We start from the raw sequence: 22,516 nt of genomic DNA, 5'->3' as shown, positions 1-22,516 counted from the left end.
ATTATTTTGCCACCATATAAAACCATGGTCTGCCAACCCTGAAAACATTGGACATAATGGGGCTGGAGATAACGGGCTAGGGCTGCTTCCTGAGCAGAGTCAGAAAAGATTAAGCCTTCATGTTAGAGAAAGATGAAGGCTGAAAGGAAACAAACTTAGAGATTTGCACTATCATGAAGGGTGTGGACAGTGAATAAGGGACGCATATCATGGAAAGTTTTAGGGGATCTAACCACATTTGGTTTTTAAGAAAATGCAAGACACCATCAATCTTGAATGATTTAGTCTTTCATCTACCTGGAGTCAGAGGGCTGGGCTCTTTCAAAGTTCCTGTCAGTTTCAAGACTTGTGATTCTGTATTGCGCTAATACAGAGGTAGGTACAAAATAGTCAGTGGGGACACAGTCCCCGTCCCACAAGGGGCTCACAGTCTAAGTAGGAGAGAGAAGAGAAGAGAAGCAGCGTGGCTAGAGAAGTAGCGTGGCTCAGTGGAAAGAGCCTGGGCTTTGGAGTCAGAGGTCATGGGTTCGAATCCCAGCTCGGCCACTTGTCGGCTGTGTGACTTTGGGCAAGTCACTTAACTTCTCAGTGCCTCAGTTACCTCATCTGTAAAATGGGGATTAAGACTGTGAGCCCCACGTGGGACAACCTGATTCCCCTGTGTCTACCCCAGCGCTTAGAACAGTGCTCGGCACATAGTAAGCGCTTAACAAATACCAACATTATTATTATTATTAGGTATTGAATCTCTATTTTACAGATGAGGAAACTGAGGTTCAGAGAAGCGACTTGCCCAAAATCACATTCATTCATTCATTCATTCATTCGTATCTACTGAGCGCTTACTGTGTGCACAGCACTGTAGTAAGCGCTTGGAAAATACAATTTAGCAACAGATAGAGACCATCCCTACCCAACAATGGGCTCACAGTCTATAAGGTGGGAGACAGAAAACAAAAGTAGACAGGCATCTACTGAATCAAAATAAATAGAATTATAGATATATACACAGCATTTATAAAATAGAGTAATGAATATGCACAAATATACACAAGTGCTGTGGGGAGGGGAAGGGGATAGAGCAGAGGGAGGGAGTAGGGGCAATGGGGAGGGGAGGAGGAGCAGAGGAAAAGCGGGGGCTCAAAAAGAAGCCAAGTGGAACAGCAGCGATTAACAGCTCCAACAGGCACCCTAAGGTCCAGATAACCCAATCATATAAGGACCGCTAATGACAATCATATCAATTCCTAGTCTTCTCAGGTTCTGAAGCAACTCTATTGGATCAGTAGCTAATGAGATTACAGAGTTGAAGAGATTAGAACACTTGTGGCAGCCATCTCGCTGTAAATAGCTGCATAAAGAGTGGCAACAGAGAAAACAAAGAATGCATACTGTCTTCACCACTAGGGATATGGAGGATAGGGAAGCCATGTGACCTAGTGGAAAAAGTATGGGCCTGGGAATCTGGGTTGTAATCCCAGAATCTGCCACTTGCCTGCTGTGTGACCTTATACAGTCACTTAACTTCACTGTGACTCAGTTTCATTACCTGTAAAATGGGGATTGAATAAGTGTTCTCCTTCCTCTTAAGACTGTAAGGTCCATATGGGACAGGGACTTTGTCCAACCTGATGATCTTGTATCCACCCCAGTGCTTAGTACAGTATTTGGCACCTAGTAAGCACTTTACCATAATTAACAATGAGCGAGAGAGAGAGAATAACAGTTGATTTCTGCTCTCCTGCCATGGGTAATGCTGGGTTGCAATGCCCATCATAAGAAAGCTCCTTGAAGTTACACACTATTCAGGAATGCTTCTAAACTGCACACATAGTGCTTAACAATAATAATAGTATTAATAATGACAACAACAATGGCATTTGTTAAGGGTTTATTATGTTCCAGGCACTGTTCTAAGTGCAGGGTGGATACAAGTCAAACAGGTTGCACACAATCCCAGTCCCTCATGGGGCTCACAGTCTTAATCCCCATTTTACAGACGAAGTAACTAAGGCACAGAGAAGTTAAGTGATTTGTCCAAGGCCACACAGTAGATAAATGGTGGAGCTGGGATTAGAACCCAGATCCTTCTGACTCCAGGCTCATGCTCTAGGCACTAGGCCATGCTGCTTCTGGCAGCTGTACATCCATGGCAGCTCTGTTGGAGGGGTAGAAGTGGCTCTTCTTAAGATGGTTCTTTTGGGAATCTCAGAAAAGCATATTAATCAGTGGTATTTATTAAGTGCTTACTGTGTGCTGAGCACTCTTAAGCACTGCGAGAGTACAACAGCTGCTAGACACGTTCGCTGCTCACAATGAGTTTATAGTTTAGAGAGGGAGTTTTGTTATGGACAGCTACTCTCTGAAGCTAAAAATGGAGAAAAGAACAGCTTCAACTCTATTTTCTCACTATTCCTATGGCCTCAATTGAAGGTGGGTAAGTGGAAGGGGAGAGAATGTGTTTTATACTCATAGCTTATTTTCAAAAGTTATACTGGCAAGGCTCCATAAAGGCCCTAAAGCAAGGCTCAAACAAAGAATCAAAGAGGCAGCAGACTCACTTTAGTTAAGGCTGGGTCCCTAATATGAGAAAAATATGAGCAGCAGCATGGTCTAGTAGATACAGCATGGGCCTGGGAGTCAGAGGAAATGGGTTCTAACCCCGGCCCTGTCACTTGTCTGCCCTTTGGACCTTGAAAATCACTTAGCTTCTCTCTGTGTATCAGTTATCTCATTTGTAAAATGGGGATTAAGACTGTAAGCCCTATGGAACCGTGTCCAACCTGATTAGCTTGTATCTACCCCAACACTTAGTAGGGTGCCTGGCACGTAGTAAGCATTCATATACCATTAAAAAAAATTCCATTAAAAATAGATTATTGATCAATCTGGTTAGACTTTATTTTTAATGCTTCACTATTAAACACGCCATACATCATATGAGAACCTGAGAAATATGATGCCAGTGTTTTTTTCCAGCCCATTACTGTCTCTAGTAGTGGCAGGAAAAAGTGCTTGGGTGAACAGTGTGACAATCAATTCTTCTCCTCGGCATCCATTTTCAAGATTAGGGATGCACTTTCTAAAATCCCACATTCTTCCTCTCTAAACTCTAAAGGTGAAAAGATCCCCCCAATCATTTTACCTTGCAGCGCATTTGCTCGATATGCAGTTCATCATGGTGATCTGGTAATGGCTGGGAAAGCTTTTTTTTGAAAGCTCTTAGTTTTTCCAGGGAATCGGCTATTCCTTTTTCACATTTTTCCCAGTCCTATATGGAAGAAGGGAGAAGCAGCATGAGTCTTTCCCTGGAGGGTTTGAGGAGTGAAGCAACAACCCCTCACAAAAAAAACAGTGTTCAATCAATGTAATGCAACAGGGGAAAAGAAACCTGCATGACAATGTTCCCCTATGATCCTTAAACAAAACATCTAATATTCAAATTATGGATGCTACTTGGTGAAAGTGGTACCCAAAATCACCCTCAGTTGCTGAATTGTTCTGGCAACATTTTCCCCTTCAACCATTCCATTCTGCATCATCTAAGCACTTGATATGTATCCTTTCAGCACTTGATATTCACTCCACCCCCACAGCACTTGTGTACATATCCATAATCTACTTATATTAATGTCTCTTTCCCCCCCGTAGAATGTAAGCTTCTTATGTGCAGGAAACATGTCTACCAGATCTATTTTACTGGACTCTCCCAAGCACTTTATACAATAATCATTGAATACAACGATTGTCTGATTTATGGTAAATAATTGTCAGATTTCCAAATTTTGGTTTCTCTTTGAGAAGCACTCAAATTGGCCTAATGCTCTCATCAGAAGACAGGAGGAAGTAAAGTGACACTTCATCACTGTAATTTTCAGTCAGAATGCTGATCTGTGATGGTACTTGGTTGTGTGCCCGTAGAATACTATGAAGAGGGCATGCTGAATAGTGGGAAATCTCCAAGCTATCATTCTCGTTGGAAATTTCTGATCTTATTGCCAAACTATGCTTCCCACTTACAGAAGTGTATTTCTATTGTGTATAATTTTGTAAATGGCACGCATTTGAAAATACAATCCAAACCTCTTTCCCACTGTTGGGAGATCATTAATCCATCACCTTTCTAAATTAGTGCTTCTGCAGCCCTGACTAATTTCTCCTTCTAGCAAACAACAAACACAATCACTTTACTGGTTCTCTTAGTCTCTCTGACCGGCAGCACAGTCTACCATATTTCTCCCATATGCCAAAATTAACTTTCCTAATTAAATATTATTTAACTGCACGTGAAGCATTCTTGGCTATAGAAACTCAAATGTGAATGTCCAGGAGTGAAATGGCCCTCTTAAAGGGAAATAATATTCCAGCATGGTAGGCAAATGTTCTGGGTCTTGACATGACACAGGACATTTTAGGCAGGAAATGTGTCTGCTAAACCTGTTCTTTCATTCAGTAGTATCTATTGAGTGCTTACTATGTGCAGAGCACTGTACTAAGCACTTGGAATGTACAATTCAGCAACAGAGACAATCCCTGCCCATTGAAGGGCTTACAGTCCTGTTGTACCGTTTTCTCCCAAGTGTTAATAGAGTGCTGTGCGCATAGTAAGCACTCAAATAGAACTGATTAACTGACTGATTATAGGGCAAAGCCATCATAAGCATCCCTCTTAGAAAGCTGCATTGGATACATTCATAAATTCAATATAACAATGTGATGAAGCAATTCATCAGTTTCTGAAGTCCCCTAAATAATTCTGATCCATTGACACCTCCCTAGTAGCCTCACACCACAGAATGGAGACACTCACTTTGAGGAGAAAGGAAAGCTTTTTCTTCTGTTGGTCCAGGCGAGTGCTGGCTGACTTCCACCTATCCTGGATTTCAGTGAGCTCTGCCTGGAGGGCTTCCTCCGCCCCACTGTCGGCAGAGAGCAGCAGCTGCTTTCCAGCTTCCACGGTTAGAATGTAGCTCCCTTGTTGCCGTAAGAGAACTTTTTCTTTGAGCTGAAAAGACAAACAGTTCTTCAGGTCCTTAGCCTTTCCTTTATTAGGTGAAAAGGACTCCAAATGTAGAGAAGCAGTGTGGTCTAGTGGATAGACCATGGGCATGGGAATCAGAAATACCTGGGTTCTAATCTCAACTCTGCCCTTTACTTGGTGGATGACCTTGAGCAAGTCCCTGAACTTCTCAGTGTCTCAATTAACTCATGAGTAAAATGGGTATTGAGACTGTGAGCCCTATGAAGGACAGGGACTGTGTCCAACCTGTTTAGCTTGTATCTACCCCAGTGCTTAGTATGATGCCTGGCACATAGTAAGTGCTTAACAGGTACCATAAAATAAATGAATTAAATAACTCCCCTTATTTTATATCTGAAAGATCAAGTCAACGTACTATCCGCCCAAGATTAATATAGACTACAGCCCTTTTAGTTGCATTTTAAGGGAAAAAAAATTAAGCTCTGCCCACACTTTTCATTTTGGCCTCATGCCCTTTGCATTTCCACATTCTGCAATTTCAAGTTATGTAATGATCAGTTTTCCTCTAGACTGTAAACTCCTTGTGGGCAGGAATCATATCTTCCAACTCTATTTTATTATACTCTCTCAAGTGTGTAGCACAGGGCTTGAACACAGTAAGTAATCAATAAATACCATTGATTGATTGAATGAACAGTTATGAACCTTGATATGGAAGGTGATCTGGGCAATAGGCTGTGTTTCAATTCAGTTATTGCCAATGAAATAATAATGATGGTAGTTGTTAAGCGCTCATTATGTACCAAGCATTGTTCTAAGCGCTGGGGTAGATACAAGGTATTCATTCATTCATTCATTCAATAGTATTTATTGAGCGCTTACTATGTGCAGAGCACTGTACTAAGCGCTTGGGATGAACAAGTCGGCAACAGATAGAGACAGTCCCTGCCGTTTGACGGGCTTACAGTCTAATCGGGGTAATCAGGTTATCCCATGTGGGGCTCACAGTCCTTATCTCCATTTTACAGATGAGGTAACTGAGGCCCAGAGAAGTTAAGTGACTTGCCCAAAGTCAACAGCTGACAAGTGGAGGAGCTGGGATTAGAATCCACCACCTCTGACTCCTAAGCCCGTGCTCTACACTGTCAAAGAAACGCTTTTCTTCATTTTTAACAGTCACCTGTGGGTTCACTTTGATGACACAACCCATTGGAATTTGTGGTATTTGTTAAAACCCTATGAGCCAAGAATTGTGCTAAATGTTGGAGCATATCTAACATAACCAGGACAGAAATAGGCTCTGTCCCACATGGGGCTCAAAGTCTTAGCAGGAGGGAGAACAGGTATCTCATCCCTATTTTACAGATGAGGAAAGCAAGGCACAGATAACTTAAGTGACTTTGCCCAGGGTCACAGAACAGATAAGTGGCGAGGCAGGGCTGAGAACTCAGGTCCTCTGACTCCCAGACTTGTGCTCTTTCTACTAAACCATGATGCTTCCTTTCCCTTTAGCAGAAATACAGAAATATTATAGAGGAAGTGGGAGAAGGGTGAACAGAGAGAAGAAAGAGGGGCAGGATAAAATAAATGTTTTACACATACCTGTATTTCATCGAGCAGGGTTCTGGCTTGCTGCAGTGGGATAGGAACACTTCCCAAACCTGTAACTGGTTGGTAAGAGACTTCCACCAACCATTTACGAAGTTTCTCTGCCATTTCTCTATAGCGCTGCCACTGACGGATCTGGCTGTCAATGATTCCCCTCCTCTGTTGGGCCCGGCGAATCACTCCCTGCCACTGATTGCTGAGTAGTGTCAACTTCAGATTGAACTCATCCCTATTCAAATGAACAGTTATACTTTTATTCTGGGTCTTCTTAAATATATGTGTGTATACATATACATATATATATATATATATATTTACACATATACACACACACACACATCCTTCTAGGCCCAAAGATGACCCTCAATTCAGTGCTCTGTACATAGCAAGCATTCAGTAAGTACCACTGACTAACTGACCCAAGTAATGGTGGGATTTTATCCATGGGAACTACTTTTAGTATGCTAAAAGGGCTTGGTCAGGCTGGCCAAGAGCTAAACAAGTCAGGGTTGAACTCCCCTTTTGCAACTGAAGTCCCCAATCCATTTTGGTGGTCTCACAATGGGACAGTCTCGGCATAATACCTGGAGTACCAGGGACAGGACTGCAAAGGAGTCACATTTTGCATTCATAATGAAAACATGGGCTACCAAAATTTCAAGTCCCAGCAGTTCAATAGGACAACCACATATATGTAAAAAATACCAAATACAAGCAACGATTTTCCTGGAAATAGGGTCCAGAAGAACCTTCCCTAGATCCCATAGCTTACTCCAATCATTCCCCTCCAAACCTCTTGAGCAAATTGTCTATACCTGCTGTCTCCACTTCCTCTCTAATTCTCTCCGGGACCCCCTCCAATCTGGCTTCCACCCCCTTCACTCCACGATACGTGCCCTCTCAAGAGTGACCAATGACCTCCTTATTGACAAATCCAACAACCTCTGTTCCATCCTCCTCAACCTCTCAGCTGCCTTTAATGCTGTTGACCACTCCTTTCTCCTGGAAATAGTGTAACAATAATAATGGTATTTGTTAAGTGCTTACTATGTGCCAAGCACTGTTCTAAGCACTGGGGTAGATACAAGATAATCAGGTTGCCCTATATGGGGCTCACAGTCTTAATCCCCATTTTAAAAGATGAGGTAACTGAGAACCAGAGAAGTGAAGTGACTTGCTCAAAGTTAGACAGCTGACAAATGGCAGAGCCAGAATTAGAACCCATGACTTCTGACTCCCAAGCCCGGGCTCTTTCCACTAAGCCACGCTAACCTTGGCTTCATTGACATTGTCCTCTCCTGGTTCTCCTCCTATTCCTCTGGTAGCTCATTCTCAATCTCTTTTGCAAAGTCCTCCTCTGCCTCCCACCCTGTAATAGTGGAAGTCCCTTAAGGCTCAGTTCTGGGTCCCCTTCTATTCTCCATCTAAACCTACTTCCTTGGAGAACTCATTTACTCTGACATCTTCAACTACCATTTCTATTTGGATGATTCCCAAATTTATATCTCCAGCCCTGATCTTTCTCCTTTTCTGCAGTCTCATATTTCCTTCTGCCTTCTAGATATAACTACTTGGATGTCGCACCGACACCTCAAAATTAACAGACCTCCTCATCTTCCTACCCAAATCCTATCCTCCCGTGACTGTAGACAGTACCACCATTCTCCCTCTCACAAACCCGTAACCCTGGCATTATTCTTGACTCATCTCTCATTCAGCCCATACATTCAATCTGTCACCAGATCCTGTTGATTTGACCTTCACAACATCACTAAAATCTATTCTTACCTCTCCATCCAAACTATTTTAACGTTAATCTAAGCACTGACCTATCCCACCTTGATTACTGCATCAGCCTCCTTGCTGTTCATCCTCTCTCCCTACTTCCTTCCATACTTCACTCTGCTGCCCAGATCATTTTTCTACAGAACTTTCTGGTCCATCTTTCCCCATTCCTTAGGGCTCTTCACTGGTTGCTCATCCACCTCCACATCAAGCAGAAACTCCTTACAAAAGACTTTTAAGTACACATTAGCAATGCTTTGCACACAGTAAGTGTTCAATAAATACAACTGAATGAATTACTTTGTCCCCTTCCACCTTACCTCTCCAATTTCCTACTACAACCTACAGATTTCACTCTCTAATGAAGCCTATTCACTGTACTTCGAGCTTGTCTATCCCGCCACCGACCTCCTGGCCACATCCTTCCTCGGGTCTGTAGTGCCCTCCCTCTGCACATTCAAAAGATGATCACTCCCCCCCTTCAAAGCCTTATTAAAATCATAACGCTTCCATGAGGTCTTCCCCAATTAAGCTCTCATTTCTTTTCCCAAAGCTCTCCATGGATACCATGGATTAACTGTCCTAACTGAATTTTCTATGAACCTTTTCCAAACCCTCTATTATCCCATTCATTTGTGGAGCATTGCACTGGACACGGGGCTCAAAAAGGGCTGAGAGGAATCTCAAAATTCCTTCATTCTATACTCATAACTGTGCATGCCATTGTGAGATGGGTTTCAATCAACATCCTAATTCCAAATTTTTATAGTCATTTTGACTTTTCATCCTATCCTCTGAGATGTAGTTTTGTCTTCTCCTCTGCCTGTCTCTCTCTATTGGATAAGTGTAAACTAACCATACGCATTCCATCCCATCATCCACATTCAGGATTGAGCCTGGTAGAACACTACTTCTGAGAATTCCTCAGGTTGACTATGGTCATGGTACTCAGTCTACACTTCTGCTATTGCCTTTATTGTAAGTGGGTTTTTTCCCCTCAAACGGAAATGCTGGTTTATGTCGAGGTGTCTGTGGCTCGTGTAACTGTGTAAATTGGGTGTGTTGACAAAAGTGAATAGTATATCTCCTCCAGTGTACTTCCCCTCCCCTGAGTGGCTTTCTGATAGTAGGGGGCTCCCATCCCATCAATGCACTGCCTTCGGTGATCCCCATTGAATTTTTGAGCACAGTCATCAGCCCCTGACCGGATAACACGTTTAGAGATTTCCCCCGTCCCATCAGAAACCCCTTGGAGGTGTTCACTACTGTGCTCTGTGTCCTTTAGTGCCAGTGATAGCTTGTGTCCGGCCGATCCCCTTGATTCTATTTATTGTGATTAGTCGTCTTGTTTTTGTCCGTCTGTCTCCCCCAATTAGACTGTAAGCCCATCCATGGGCAGGGATTATCTCTATCTGTTGCCGATTTGTATATTCCAAGCACTTAGTACAGTGCTCTGCACATAGTAAGTGCTCAATAAATACTATTGAATGAATGAATGAATGAACGAATTGATAAATACGCGCTAGTCTTATAACAGAAGAGGTTGAAAAAATACCCCCACTGACAACAAATCTCTGAAGATGATGGAAAGCACTTGGATTTTAAGTTTAGTCTTTACAGATTTGGGCTCTCCCTTTCTTCATCCTGTGTTTTCTTTTGGTCACAGCTTGAAATCAAAAATCTTTTGGTTTATACATGAATTCAATTATTTATTTCATTTAGTGACATAAATGGCTCTTCCCCTTTAAGTCTTCTAGACTGTAAATTCATTTTGAGTAGGGAACGTGTCTATGAACTCTGTTATGTTGTACTCTCCCTAGCACTTAGTATAGCGGTCTGCACACAGTAAGTGCTCAATAAATACCATTGGTTAAGTTAATGTTTTGGCATTTGATGAAAGGCGAGGGGAAACAAAACAAGGGAGAAAATTGCATTGCTTCGGAAATCTTTTTTTCATTTTGGAGGCACATGACCACAACCACATAACCAAAGTAGTATTTAGGCTACGTTAGAATAGAATGAATGTGTTATCATATTTTATTGAAACAGCCTTAACCTCAGAATGCTTAAAGTACTTTTTCCAAGAAAGTTCTGGTTTGAAGTGGAATTACTGGCCAAATGAAAAAGTCCAATGAGAGTTCATGTTTTTGGATTTTGGTGGGGACAGTGCTTAGTTATTCATAGCCACTATAATTCTAAAAAAGGGAAAATACATAATAGTTATAATTATGGCAATTGCTAAGTGCTTTCTATGTGTCAGGAACTGTACTAAGCACCAGGGTAGATTTAATCAGGTTGGACACAATGCCTGTCTCATATGGGGCTCACAGCCTATTTAGGAGGGAGCAGAATTTAATCTCCATTCAACAGATGAGGTAACTGAGGCACAGAAAAGTTAAGTGAGTTGCCCCAGGTCACATTTCATACTAAGGTACAAATCACTGAAGTGGGGAGTTCCGGTGATAGTAGGTATTGACAAATATTATCAGAACATATATGTCCTTGGGGATTTCATTTATCTTCTCAATGAAGTGAAATTATTTCATTCACTAGCAACATTTTCAGAATAATAAACAGGGAAAATCACCTGTCGTCCACTTGTCCTTGTTCTAGTAGGCGCTGCCCATCAATGATGATTGAATGCAAAATCTGCTGACGACTGAACATCTCTGCTTGGAACAACTAGTAGAAAAAGACACAAAACAGGGCCAAGAATTACTCAGCAACTCCTACGAGGTTGAAGTACATCTGAAAATTTCCTGGGCTCTTATTTTCCCAGATACTCACTTCTTTTAATTTGCTGGGTTCATCCAAGGGCAGGAAGAAGCTTCCCAAACTTTTCCATTAAAAAGTATCTAACCAGACATTCTGACACACTGTACCGGCCTGTTTACTACAGACAAACTTTATGAATTTAGCTCCAAAGAAATCAGCAGTAACCCATGGGCCAGGACCCCATGTTGAAACATAATTTGGAACAATTTGGTGAGGGAACAGTAAGGCTGTTTTTATCACCAGAGGATACACTTAACAGAGAAAAGACAGAATTTGGGTTTAATTGGAGGCTAATTATGATGTAACCTTAAATCAAGACTGATAATATTGTACATTCTTCCAATAGCTAAATTAAATACCCAACTTTGAAATGAACTTATACAATTTGCTTTTCACTTGAGCATGAATACTGTAGGGCTGGGTGGCTCACAGACTAGAGGAGCAGCATGGCCGAGCAGAAAGAGTACGGGCCTGAGGGTTGGAGGACTTGGGTTCTAATCCTGGTTCCACCATTGCCTGCTGTTAACCTGTGCTTCAGTTTCCTCATGTGTAAAAAAGGGGATTCAACAAGTGTTCTCTCTCCCTTAAACTATGAGCCCCATGTGGGACAGGGACTGTATCAGACCTGATTACCTTGTATCTAACTCCAGTGTTTAGTACAGTGGTCAAGTAATGCTACCTCTTGTCATGAAGGGCCTATGTCTGCTAGATGTATCTGTAAAGCCTCAGATAAGGCCTGGACAATTTTAAACCCCAGTGCTCAGTAAGGGCTTGGCACATAGTAAGTGCTTAAAAAAACAAAATTATTATTATTATTATTACTGACCTAAAGGATACTGGGTTGAATAAGGGGCTGGGGAAGAGTCTGTGGCTCCAAGGCCTGTCAGGCGATTAGTTTCACTGTGCTACTTTTGAAACACCTGGCAATGATTTTTTGTTGTTTTGTTTTGTTTTGCCCAAGCAACCACCAGCAACAGCGGAGAGACATTCCTTCAGCTAGGACAGGAGCAGGCAAACACTGCTCAGTTGAGTTAATCCAGCATGGGGGGGCCAGACCCTGGCAACCAATTTATTTATGGATGACACTGCCCTCCTGCCCTGGTGGTTTCTATGTGGCACTGAGCCTGCCACGGATCCCATCAGCAATGTGTTGCTGGCTTGGAGCCAGGTAGGTACTGCCACAGGAAGAAATGTAGCCAATTCCACTTTTCAAAATCCTTTTCTGGGTGACATCTGTGTAAAGCCCTCCACATACACTAAAAGCATGACATTCCTGCTAAAATAATTGTCCAGACCTGATCTGGGGCTTAAAAGGTACATCTGGTAGATATAGGCCCTGCTTGAAAGGAGGTAGCATTACTTGTGCCAAGCACTGTACTGAATACTGGAGTAGATACAAAAATACAAAGAAGCAGCGTGGCTCAGTGGAAAAAGCCTGGGCTTTGGAGTCAGAGGTCATGGGTTCGAATCCCGGCTCTGTTACTTGTCAGCTGTGCGACTGTGGGCAAGTCAGTTAACTTCTCTGGGCCTCAGTTACCTCATCTGTAAAATGGGGATTAACTGTGAGCCTTACGTGGGACAATCTGATTACCCTGTATCTACCCCAGCGCTTAGAACAGTGCTCTGCACAGAGTAAGCGCTTAACAAATACCAACATTATCATTATTATTCTTACAAGGTAATCAGGTCGAACACACTCCCTGTCCCGCATGGGGCTCACAGTCTAAGTAGGAAGGAGAACAGATATTGAATCCCCATTTTGCAGATGAGGAAACTGAGGCACAGAGCAGCTAAGTGAGAGCAGGTAATTGGCAGAACCAGGATTAGTTCACAATCTCTCTACTAGGACACACTACTTATTCATCATGGGAAAAATAAGTCTTAGTGTGCTCCTGAACATAAAGACCTAGATACAACCACATATGTATATAACTCTAGATTGTAATCTCATTGTGGGCAGGGAACCTGTCTACCAATTCTGGTGCTCTGTATTCTCCCAAGTGCTTAGTACTGTGATCTGCATATAGTAAGTGTTCAATAAATATCATTTATTGCTTGATATCCATTTGAGGAATAAAGAATTGGCATGGAGAACTTCAAACACTAAATTTTCTAAAGAAATTTAGAATGTTAACTTAGACACAAATAGCATTTTGTGTTATTCTCCTTTTTTCAAATATATTTTAGGGCCATGGGTGATTCCTCTATTCCTCAATATATATCCCAGGAATCAGGGATGTGGGATTGAACTAGACCACTGCATGGATTAGAGGCCTGAAACATAAATTTGACTAGACCACAGATGTAAATATGCATTGGATAGAAGACAAGATGATCCACACCCTTTTTTTTTTTTAATGGTATTTGTTAAAATGTTACCATGTATCAAGCACTGTTATAAATGATTCTGGGGGAGATACAAGTTAATTCAATCAGACATAGGTCCTGTCACAAACGGGGCTCACAGGCTAAATAGGAGGAAGAACAGGTACTGAATCCCCATTTTAAGGTTGAGGAATCTGAGGCTCAGAGACATTAAATGCTTGCCCAAGGTTACACAGCAGGCAAACAACAGAGCTGGGTTTGGAATCCAAGTCCTTTGACTCCCAGGCCCATGCTCTTTGCACTAGGTCACTCTGCTTCCATTTCATTCCCACTCTGCTTCCCTTTCATTCTTCCAAAGAGCTCTGAACTCTCAATATAAACCATCTTATTGATACTACTTGCCTCATGTGCCCTCTGCTGTTCTAAAAGATGCTGGAAATTGCCAGAAATTTCCACCGCCAACTTCTGTTCTGTCTGAATCAAGAACTCCATCCATGTTTCACATTTCTCCAGGAACGTCTGGTGCTGCAGCAGGAATGACTGCAATTTGCTGAAGGAGCATAAGTAATACTTTATTATTACTTTACAGAGAGCTGCATTTTGTGAAACCAAAGTGACTGTTTCCTTTACCACCTCAAGATGCCTTTTAGGGTTTAGTAGTATTTATGGATTTCTGCAGCTTTAAGAAAATACATTAAAAGAGAATATGTTTGGCCATAATGGAAGGATTTATGAATTACTTAAATCTTTGCTTCTTTATCTAATAGAAAAAAAATCACTTATAAAATTCTGATTTCCATTACGTTTCTGGTAAAAAAAAAAATACTGACAAATGTGCAAACCCATAAAGCTACATACAGACAAACCCTGGGGTTATAGCCAACTCTGTGAAACATACAACCTGAAAAGTCAGGCAATATGATTGAATACCTTATTCCCTGTATAGCCACCCCTTGATACATTCAACTCATGGATACGGCTATTATTTTGGACACTTTGACAATCCAGTGCATCACTGTACGATGCTGCCCCAAAGCAGATGAAGGAATTATCGTCTCCCCACTTCCAACTACATTTGGAAAACCATTATCCCAGTCACCAGAAAAAACTTTTGCAATCTCTTGCAAAGATTCCCTTCAGTTAATGCTGTGATGTTATGCTTTGATATAATTAAAGATTAAACAATAGTTCAGTGATACTTAATTTAGAGCTTGGAATAGTATTTCCAATGGTTTTGGAAGTGACACCAATTTATATGTAAGTCTATGGAAAAATGCAGCCCACAATACTGACACAAAGTGCCTAGTACAATCAATAGTATTCATTGAGCACTAACTCTGTGCCTAGTACAGATAGTATTCATTGATAGGCACAGAGTTAGTGCTCAATGAATACTATTGATTGATTTCAAGGAACATAGCACCGCCATGCTCTGAGGTACTCCTATATTGGAGCATGACAGTGGTCTAACAGGGGAGAACTGTACTTTCCAAGCACTTAATACAGTGTTCTGCACACAGTAAGCGCTCAATAAATATGAATGAATGAATGAATGAGAAGAGATATGGCTTTGGAAGACTGTAAGCTCATTTTGGGCAGGGAATGTGTCTACCAACTCTGCTGTATTGTACCCACCCAAGCGCTTAGTATAGAGCTATATACACAGAGAGTGCTCAACAAATGCCACTGACTGACTGAAAAGCGGGGAGGAGGAAAGCTATAGGAACAAGAGATGGGAATAAGTGATGGAAGGTGGGGCATCATGGAGGGATTTACAGTATGATTTTAATTTTTCCCTAGGACCCAGCCATAATGTTAAGGCTGATGTTGTAATGGAACCCTACAAGTGGCAGGTAAGCCTTTGGGAGAACGTACTCCATAATAAAGCCATTGACAATAAATGTGTGTTCTTATAGAACATGTTATGGTTGTATCATGGGCTTCGCCTGTCCTCAAACCCTGCTAATTCCTGACACTCAATGCAAAAACTAAGGAAACTCTTGGCTACTATACCTGAATCTTTCTGTGGTGTTAGAAGAGATGAGGGACCAGTGTCTGTTCAAATTCTGCATCCTTTTGATTTCCTTATCACTCAGGGGTAGTCGGTATCCCAGCTCATTTAGACGATCCAAATCTGGAACCATGCTACTGAATTTTAACATCTGTCCCTGAAACAAACAAACATAGGATTAGGATCATAGACAGTAAAGTGAGGCCTTATGCAAATGCAGCACTAACCCTCAACAATCTGAGGGTCAATTGTCTGGATTTTACATTTTTCAGGTTCCTTGCTTCTCTTCCTTTTCTATCTTGATGCCCTCATTTCACTAGTAATTAATCAATCAATAGTATTTACTGAACTCATACTGTGTGCAGAGATGTTGGTATTTGTTAAGCGCTTACTATGTGCAGAGCACTGTTCTAAGTGCTGGGGTAAATACAGGGTAATCAGGTTGACCCACGTGAGGCTCACAGTCTTAATCCCCATTTTACAGATGAGGTAACTGAGGCACAGAGAAGTTAAGTGACTTGCCCACAGTCACACAGCTGACAAGTGACAGAGCACTGTACTAAGCACTTGGGAAAGTGCAATACAAGAGAGTTGATAGACATAGTCACTGCCTATAATGAACTCCACCAGAGGATGAAATGGAGAAGATGAAACCCCCAAATAAGTAGATTTTACTACTTATTAGCACATGACAGGTGAGACTGAAGCTATGGGCCACAATAAAGTAGAGAAAGACCCATGGATATCATTTCTCCTTTCATTCTTGTCCCCCAATATGATGAATAATGAAGAGTTTGCTGAATCCTCAAAATCTGGGAAACCTTTGGGATGAACGCTCATGGGAGAGTTCCATATGAAATTCAAATTGTATTACGGCTGGTGAAAGCTAGATGCCCATGGAAAAAAAGCTATATGACCCTCTAAGATGGAGTGGGAAGCTATATAATAACAATAAAGATAATAATAAATAATGATAACATTTGTTAAACACTCCGTGCCAGGCACTTTTCTAAGCACTGGCGTAGTTACAAGATAATCGGGTTGGACAAAGTTCCTTTCCTACATAAGGCTCACGGTCTTCACAGAAACTGAGGGAACTGAGGTACAGAGAAGTTAAGTGACTTGCCCAAGGCCACACAGCAGACTCATGGTGGAGCTGGGATTAGAACCCATGACCTTCTGACTCCCAGGCCTGTGCTGTATCCACTAGGCCATGCTGCTTCTCTTAGATCTTATGTCTGGTTTAGAAGAATATTAGGGCAGCTTCGACAGCCTGTTTACTGTATCTGTAGGCTTTTATGGCTGACAGAATGTTCATTCATTCAATAGTATTTATTGAGCGCTTACTATGTGCAGAGCACTGTACTAAGCGCTTGGAATGAACAAGTCGGCAACAGATAGAGACAGTCCCTGCCGTTTGACAGGCTTACAGTCTAATGGGGGGAGACAGACAGACTAGAACAATGGCAATAAATAGAGTCAAGGGGAAGAACATCTTGTAAAAACAATGGCAACTAAATAGAATCAAGGTCTTCATTCACCTTACAGTGACAAGAAATCACAGGTTTTCATTGGTAGCCCTGGAAGGAGTAGAGCTACTGGATTGTGGAAATGCCATTTACCCCTGGACCACTTCAAATCAAACATCTGTCTGCGCTCCACATAATGGTAGAAAGCAAAAGTCGGATAAGGAACTCCTCCCATGATTTGAAAAGGTACATGTCTTTGGTATAACTCACAACCATACAGAAGGGATAATAGTAACTGATAATCAGTAAGTAGCATTAATTTGTTACTTCCCATCCTAATCTTCAATCTTGACCTTCCCACCTCTGTTTCCTCACTTATGCTATTCTACCAGTCTGGACCTCTCTCCTTCTTCTAATCTGAGATTCCACAACCCTTCCCAACTTCAAAGCCCTCCTAAAATGTCACCTCCTCCAACGATCCTTCTCTGATTAACTCCCAACAACCATTAACTCATTGGCCACCCCTAAGTGCTTACGTATTTATTTATGCCTGTAAGTACCTGGTTATATACGTATATAGATTGAACCGTCAATTTATCCATTTTGATGATACCATTTGTAAATATTTTTATGTCTGTCTCTCCCATTATAATGTAAGATTATTTAGGGTAGGGAATGTGTCTCCTTTTGGACTTTACATTAGTACAGTGCACTGTACCCAATGGGTGCTAAACAGATACCTTTACTACTTTTTTTTTTTGATTACCTACTATGTGCTACTGTAACTACATGCTTGGGAGAGTATAACAGAATTTGTGGATATTATCCCTGCTCAAGGAACTTACAGTCTAGTGGGGGAGTGAAGCAGAAAACAAAGTATAGATAAGGAGGAAGAAGGAAAGGGGGGTACATATAAATGAGTAACAGGGTATGCAATACATATACAAAAATACTGAGCGTACTTGTGAGTACTTAAGTATGTAACTGGTACGGAAGTGCTATAAGACAATTATGAGGGATAAAAGCAAGGCGATTCAAAATAGTTAGGGAAGGCCTCCTAGATGAGAGGCGATTTCAGGAGAGCTTTGAGAAGGGGGAAAGCTGTGATCTATTGGTCACAGCTCAGTGAGAAAAACCATCTGGGTAGCAGAGTATGGAATGAAGTATGGAATGAAGAGTATGGAATGAAGAGGGGACTGTAGATAGAGGCACCAGTAAGAGGCTGATGCAACAGTCTAGTCAGTATATGACAAGTGCCAGGACAGTCTAGTCAGTATATGACAAGTGCCAGGACCAGATGATGGCTGTTTGGATGGGGAAGAAGCAAAGTTCTTCACATAGGGAAGTTTGCAGGTGTGTGTGACATACCTTTAAACTTTACCAGAAAAGTGTCTACCAACTCTAGTACAGTGCTCTGCAAACAGTAAGCGCTTAATAAATGATTGACTAACTGCTCTATAATCAATAATAAAGGAAATAGCCTAGAAATACGCCAATGATTAAATGTTAGGAAGATTAGCTATGAAGAGCCTGGAAATAGTTATGAAACGTGCTGATGTAACGATTGCCACAAAAATATAAATTGTCAATTCTACAGTACTTCCAGTGACAATATACGGATCTGAAAGCTGGACAGTGAAAAAAACAGGATAGAAAGAACATCGATTCTTTTGAAATGTGGTACTGGAGAAGGCTTTTGCAAATACCATGGACTGCCTGAAAGACAAACAAATGAATTTTAGAGCAAATTAAGCCAAAGTGGTTTTTAGAAGGCCAAATGACTCGACTTATATTAGCATATTTTGGACAAATAATCAGGAGGACTAATTCTCTGGAGATGACACTAATGCTAGGAAAAGTCCAGGGGAAACGTGGAAGAGGCAGACCAGCAGCTAGATAGATAGAGACCATAATAACGATAATGGAAGAACCATTAGAAAGGTTGCAGATTATGGCAGAGGACAGGACGTTCTGAAGAAAGTATATCCATGGACTTGCTATGAATCAGACACAACTTGATGGCACTTAATAATAACTGCTCTTCTCACAGTAAGTGCTCAATAAATGCCACTGATGATGATATTGATTTTATACACACTCCATAGAAGAACAGGAATAATACTCGCAACAGCCACTTACTTTAAGTTCTTCCATCCTATCCTGAATTGCAGAGAGATCAGATGAGTGGCTGGGGTCCTGCTCTGTTAACACTTCTTCAGCTTCCACAATCCAAGCCTCCAGGCCATCCAGACTCTTGGAAAATGTCTCATAGTCAAGAACGCCAGTCTTTTGCATAAAATAAAACACTCAAAATTTAGATCCACAGAATACTTATTTCTTCATTCAACTCTATTTGATTCAGACATTACTGCTCCTTTAAAGTACATTTCCTTGTAACTCTATCATGAAATTCACGCTTTAATTCATGATTTCTTTCTTTTCCTAGTATCAGTGTTCTGAAATAATGTTATGATAATATACTAACATTAAAATACTTTTTACACATTGTTATTTATAGCACTCTCTGTGCAATTCATTTGTTGCTTGAAGGACATATCTGGAAAAGGAAATCAATCCAGTTCCCAAGTGCATCTTAATCTTTCTTACTCTGAAAATACCATTAAATAATATATAGTTTAGAAAAACAATTTTTACTGACTGTCCAAAAATGCCATGCAGAAGGCACTAAATAAGAAATAAAACTGTAGTTCAGAATTCTAGGATTAGAGTCTTTAAAGATATATATAATGTCTGTCTGGTATTTAGGGATTTGGCAAATAATGTATACACAATTTTGGCTTGACCGCAGGCTTTGAAGCTAAAGCACTGCCTCAATGATGAATCAGTTTCCTATTCATTTACAAGTCATTTGGATGATGGATCATTTGTAAAAGCGATTACCCACAACACTGAATACAACTGAAATCTTTGCACCTGTAACATAGTTTGCTGTCTGCTAAGAGCCTGTTCTAAGGCTGACAAGCGTTGACTCAAAGACAATCGGTCAGATTGGATGGCTGAGGCTGCAGAAGAATCCACTTGTTGCTTGAGTTGATCTCCTAGTTCTTGAAGGACAAACAGGGAATCTTGGACTGTCTTCTGGCTTTTTAGGAGTTCCTAAAGTGGATGAAAACATTGGGGACTTAAGAAACACTCATGGTGAGACATGCAAAAGGACCCATAATTCATTTCCCACAAAACAAGGATGTGGATTCTTTCCATAAGCTCTAGAAAGGAACCACAACATTTTTTTTTGTTTTGAAAAGTAAAATTTATTTTGTAAGGAGAATTTCCTTGAGAATTTTCCCTGGAACCCCAGCTCCTCAGGAAAAAGTCTCTGAAAAACCAAACTGCATTTTACAAAAATGCTGGGACTTGTCCCATCCTCTTCCTCTCCATTCCCCTCCTGCAAATTGGTCTCCACTTAATAATAGTCTAATCAACTAAATGTGATATTCCTTGTGATAATTAAAGAGGTTTGTAACATTATTCAGATAGAAGCAATTTATCAACGAAGAAAATAGCCCTAAGAGACCAACCCTTTGATGCATAATTTTACAAGCTGAGGAAAAATATCCTTGAAAAAAACAAGGTTAAGGGCCCCCTTCGTTTGATACAAAAGGTCTTTTGTGAGCAATTTCTCCCACTCATTTCTTGCTATTCTCCATAGAGTTTGGTAGAATTCCTCTAACATCAACCAAAGGTAGCAAACAAAGCATTTGATCTGATTGTTATGAGTAGTGTTGGGGGAAAACCACTGATTGAACATACATTACAATTTTGAATCCAAATAGCAACTTCATCATCAGCAATATCCTTGTTAGTAGCTGTCTTCAATAGCTCATTGCTTCGATCTTCGTGCTGCAGTATCGTAGAAGCACACTGCTTATAGTAGTCTTTGTACCTCTGCCACAGCTGGAATAAGGCTTTACTGGAATGAAGCTGCTCTGTAATCTCTTCTAGCAAGTTACTCCACCTGAGAAGAGCAGCAAAGACTATGTAGGTAGGTTAACATAGTAGGGAATTTTTGGAAGACTTTAGAGAATGCCATCCTAACAACTGACTATTTTAAATGGCACTACCAAAGTGATTTAGCTTTTCGATTTACACTACATTATCTCAGAATAGGCAGGCCTGACAAGATTTTTTGAGGGGTGTTTGTTTCTAAAATAAATTATTTGCAGTAGGGATTTACAAATCATTCAAAATATCTAAAAGAATATTAGTCAAGGCTCCTTTAATACATTTGCATTGCTTTAAGACCCAAATGAATATTCTCCTTAAGTGTCCACTATTTTTGAACTCTTTTTTTTTTTAATGGTAATAGCACTTGTAAAGTGCTTACTATGTCCCAGGCACTCAATGGGTAGATACAAGCTAATTAAGTCCTTGTCCCACATGGGACTCATGGTTAATCCCTCTTTTACAGGTGATGTAATTGAGGCACAGAGAAGTTAAGTTACTCACCCAAGATCACACAGCAGTCGGTGGATCCAGGATTAGATTCCCAGGCCTGTGCTCTTTCCTCTAGGCTATGCTGTTTCTCATTTTGAAACAGTGCAAATCAGTATTTATCAATATTATCTATTAAATTCAAATTATAAATCCTGGAGATTGTCTTTTCTTTCAATAAAATGACCTGATCTAAAGGTCAACATTAAAATGAGCTTTCAGCATACCTCATGTTGACTTCTTTCAGGATATTGGTTAGAGTTTCAGTTACTGGGGGGTGACATTCCTTTAATAGCTGATTGGTCACAGAGCCGAATTTCTGTAAACTGTTCTCCTGATTTTCTAGTTCATCTTGAAGGCCCTAAAATAAAGTGGGAAAACAGAAGCAATGACATGAGGGGTTCTAATGTATTTACTTTGTAGAGCCAGTAAAATGTATGCTCAACCCATTAACACTTTGTAAAACTATCTTCTATTCAAGACAAAGAAAATGTTCTAAATGGGAAAAAACAGTCAGTGGCTAATTAATCAAAAGTGTTCACTGAGTACTTACCCTGTGTAAAGAACCTTACTAAGCACTTGGGAAAGTGCAATAAAGTTAGTAAAGGCAATTCCTGCCTTCAAGGAGCTTATAATGTAGAAGTGGCTGAAAAATACTAAGAAAGTTACCAACCACTTTATTAAGCCACCAGTGTGAGGAAGGTCTCCCTTCCATCTGAGTATTTCTTTCCTCTCTAGGCAGTAAGCTGCTTGTGGGCAGAGGTCGTGTCCACCTTCTCTACTGTATTGTACTCTCTTAAGTGCTCAATATAGTGCTCTAACCATAGTAAGTACACACTGATGGATCCCACCCACTGCAGCAACTTCTGACCTGCTGTTCTGTTGGGCCGAGACCATTATTCAGGCTGAGCACCTCACCTTGCTCAACATTATGAGGGCAGAGCTCTTATGAGAGGTTAGTCAGTCAATCATATTTATTGAGCACTTACTTTGTGCACAGCATGCTTGGGAGAGTACAGTATAATGATATAACAGATACATTCCCTGCCCACAAATACAAGCTGAGGCTCCTGTTCCCCATGGTTCTATTGGTGAAGTGATGTCCTACAA

At 40.9% G+C, this 22,516-nt stretch overlaps 1 protein-coding gene across 12 annotated transcripts in view; it reads right to left on the bottom strand.

The window, feature by feature from the left end:
* SYNE1 (spectrin repeat containing nuclear envelope protein 1) overlaps positions 1-22,516 on the bottom strand; it is a 518,607-nt gene that overhangs the window by 89,779 nt on the left and 406,312 nt on the right. For all 12 annotated transcript variants that reach the window (XM_029048032.2, XM_029048087.2, XM_029048053.2 and 9 more), the window contains 10 exons: positions 21,634-21,767; positions 20,726-20,930; positions 19,889-20,071; positions 19,094-19,240; positions 15,488-15,642; positions 13,877-14,024; positions 10,962-11,056; positions 6,584-6,818; positions 4,811-5,005; positions 3,146-3,271 (listed from right to left, as the gene is read on the bottom strand). In XM_029048032.2, the coding sequence (XP_028903865.1) occupies positions 3,146-3,271; positions 4,811-5,005; positions 6,584-6,818; positions 10,962-11,056; positions 13,877-14,024; positions 15,488-15,642; positions 19,094-19,240; positions 19,889-20,071; positions 20,726-20,930; positions 21,634-21,767 (1,623 nt within the window). The remainder of the gene's footprint in view (positions 1-3,145; positions 3,272-4,810; positions 5,006-6,583; positions 6,819-10,961; positions 11,057-13,876; positions 14,025-15,487; positions 15,643-19,093; positions 19,241-19,888; positions 20,072-20,725; positions 20,931-21,633; positions 21,768-22,516) is intronic.

This window comes from Ornithorhynchus anatinus, chromosome 2 (assembly GCF_004115215.2).
Source record: "Ornithorhynchus anatinus isolate Pmale09 chromosome 2, mOrnAna1.pri.v4, whole genome shotgun sequence".
Lineage (NCBI taxonomy): Eukaryota > Metazoa > Chordata > Mammalia > Monotremata > Ornithorhynchidae > Ornithorhynchus > Ornithorhynchus anatinus.
The sequence above is the reverse complement of the archived record's forward strand: the minus strand, read 5'-3'. Positions and strand labels throughout refer to the sequence as shown.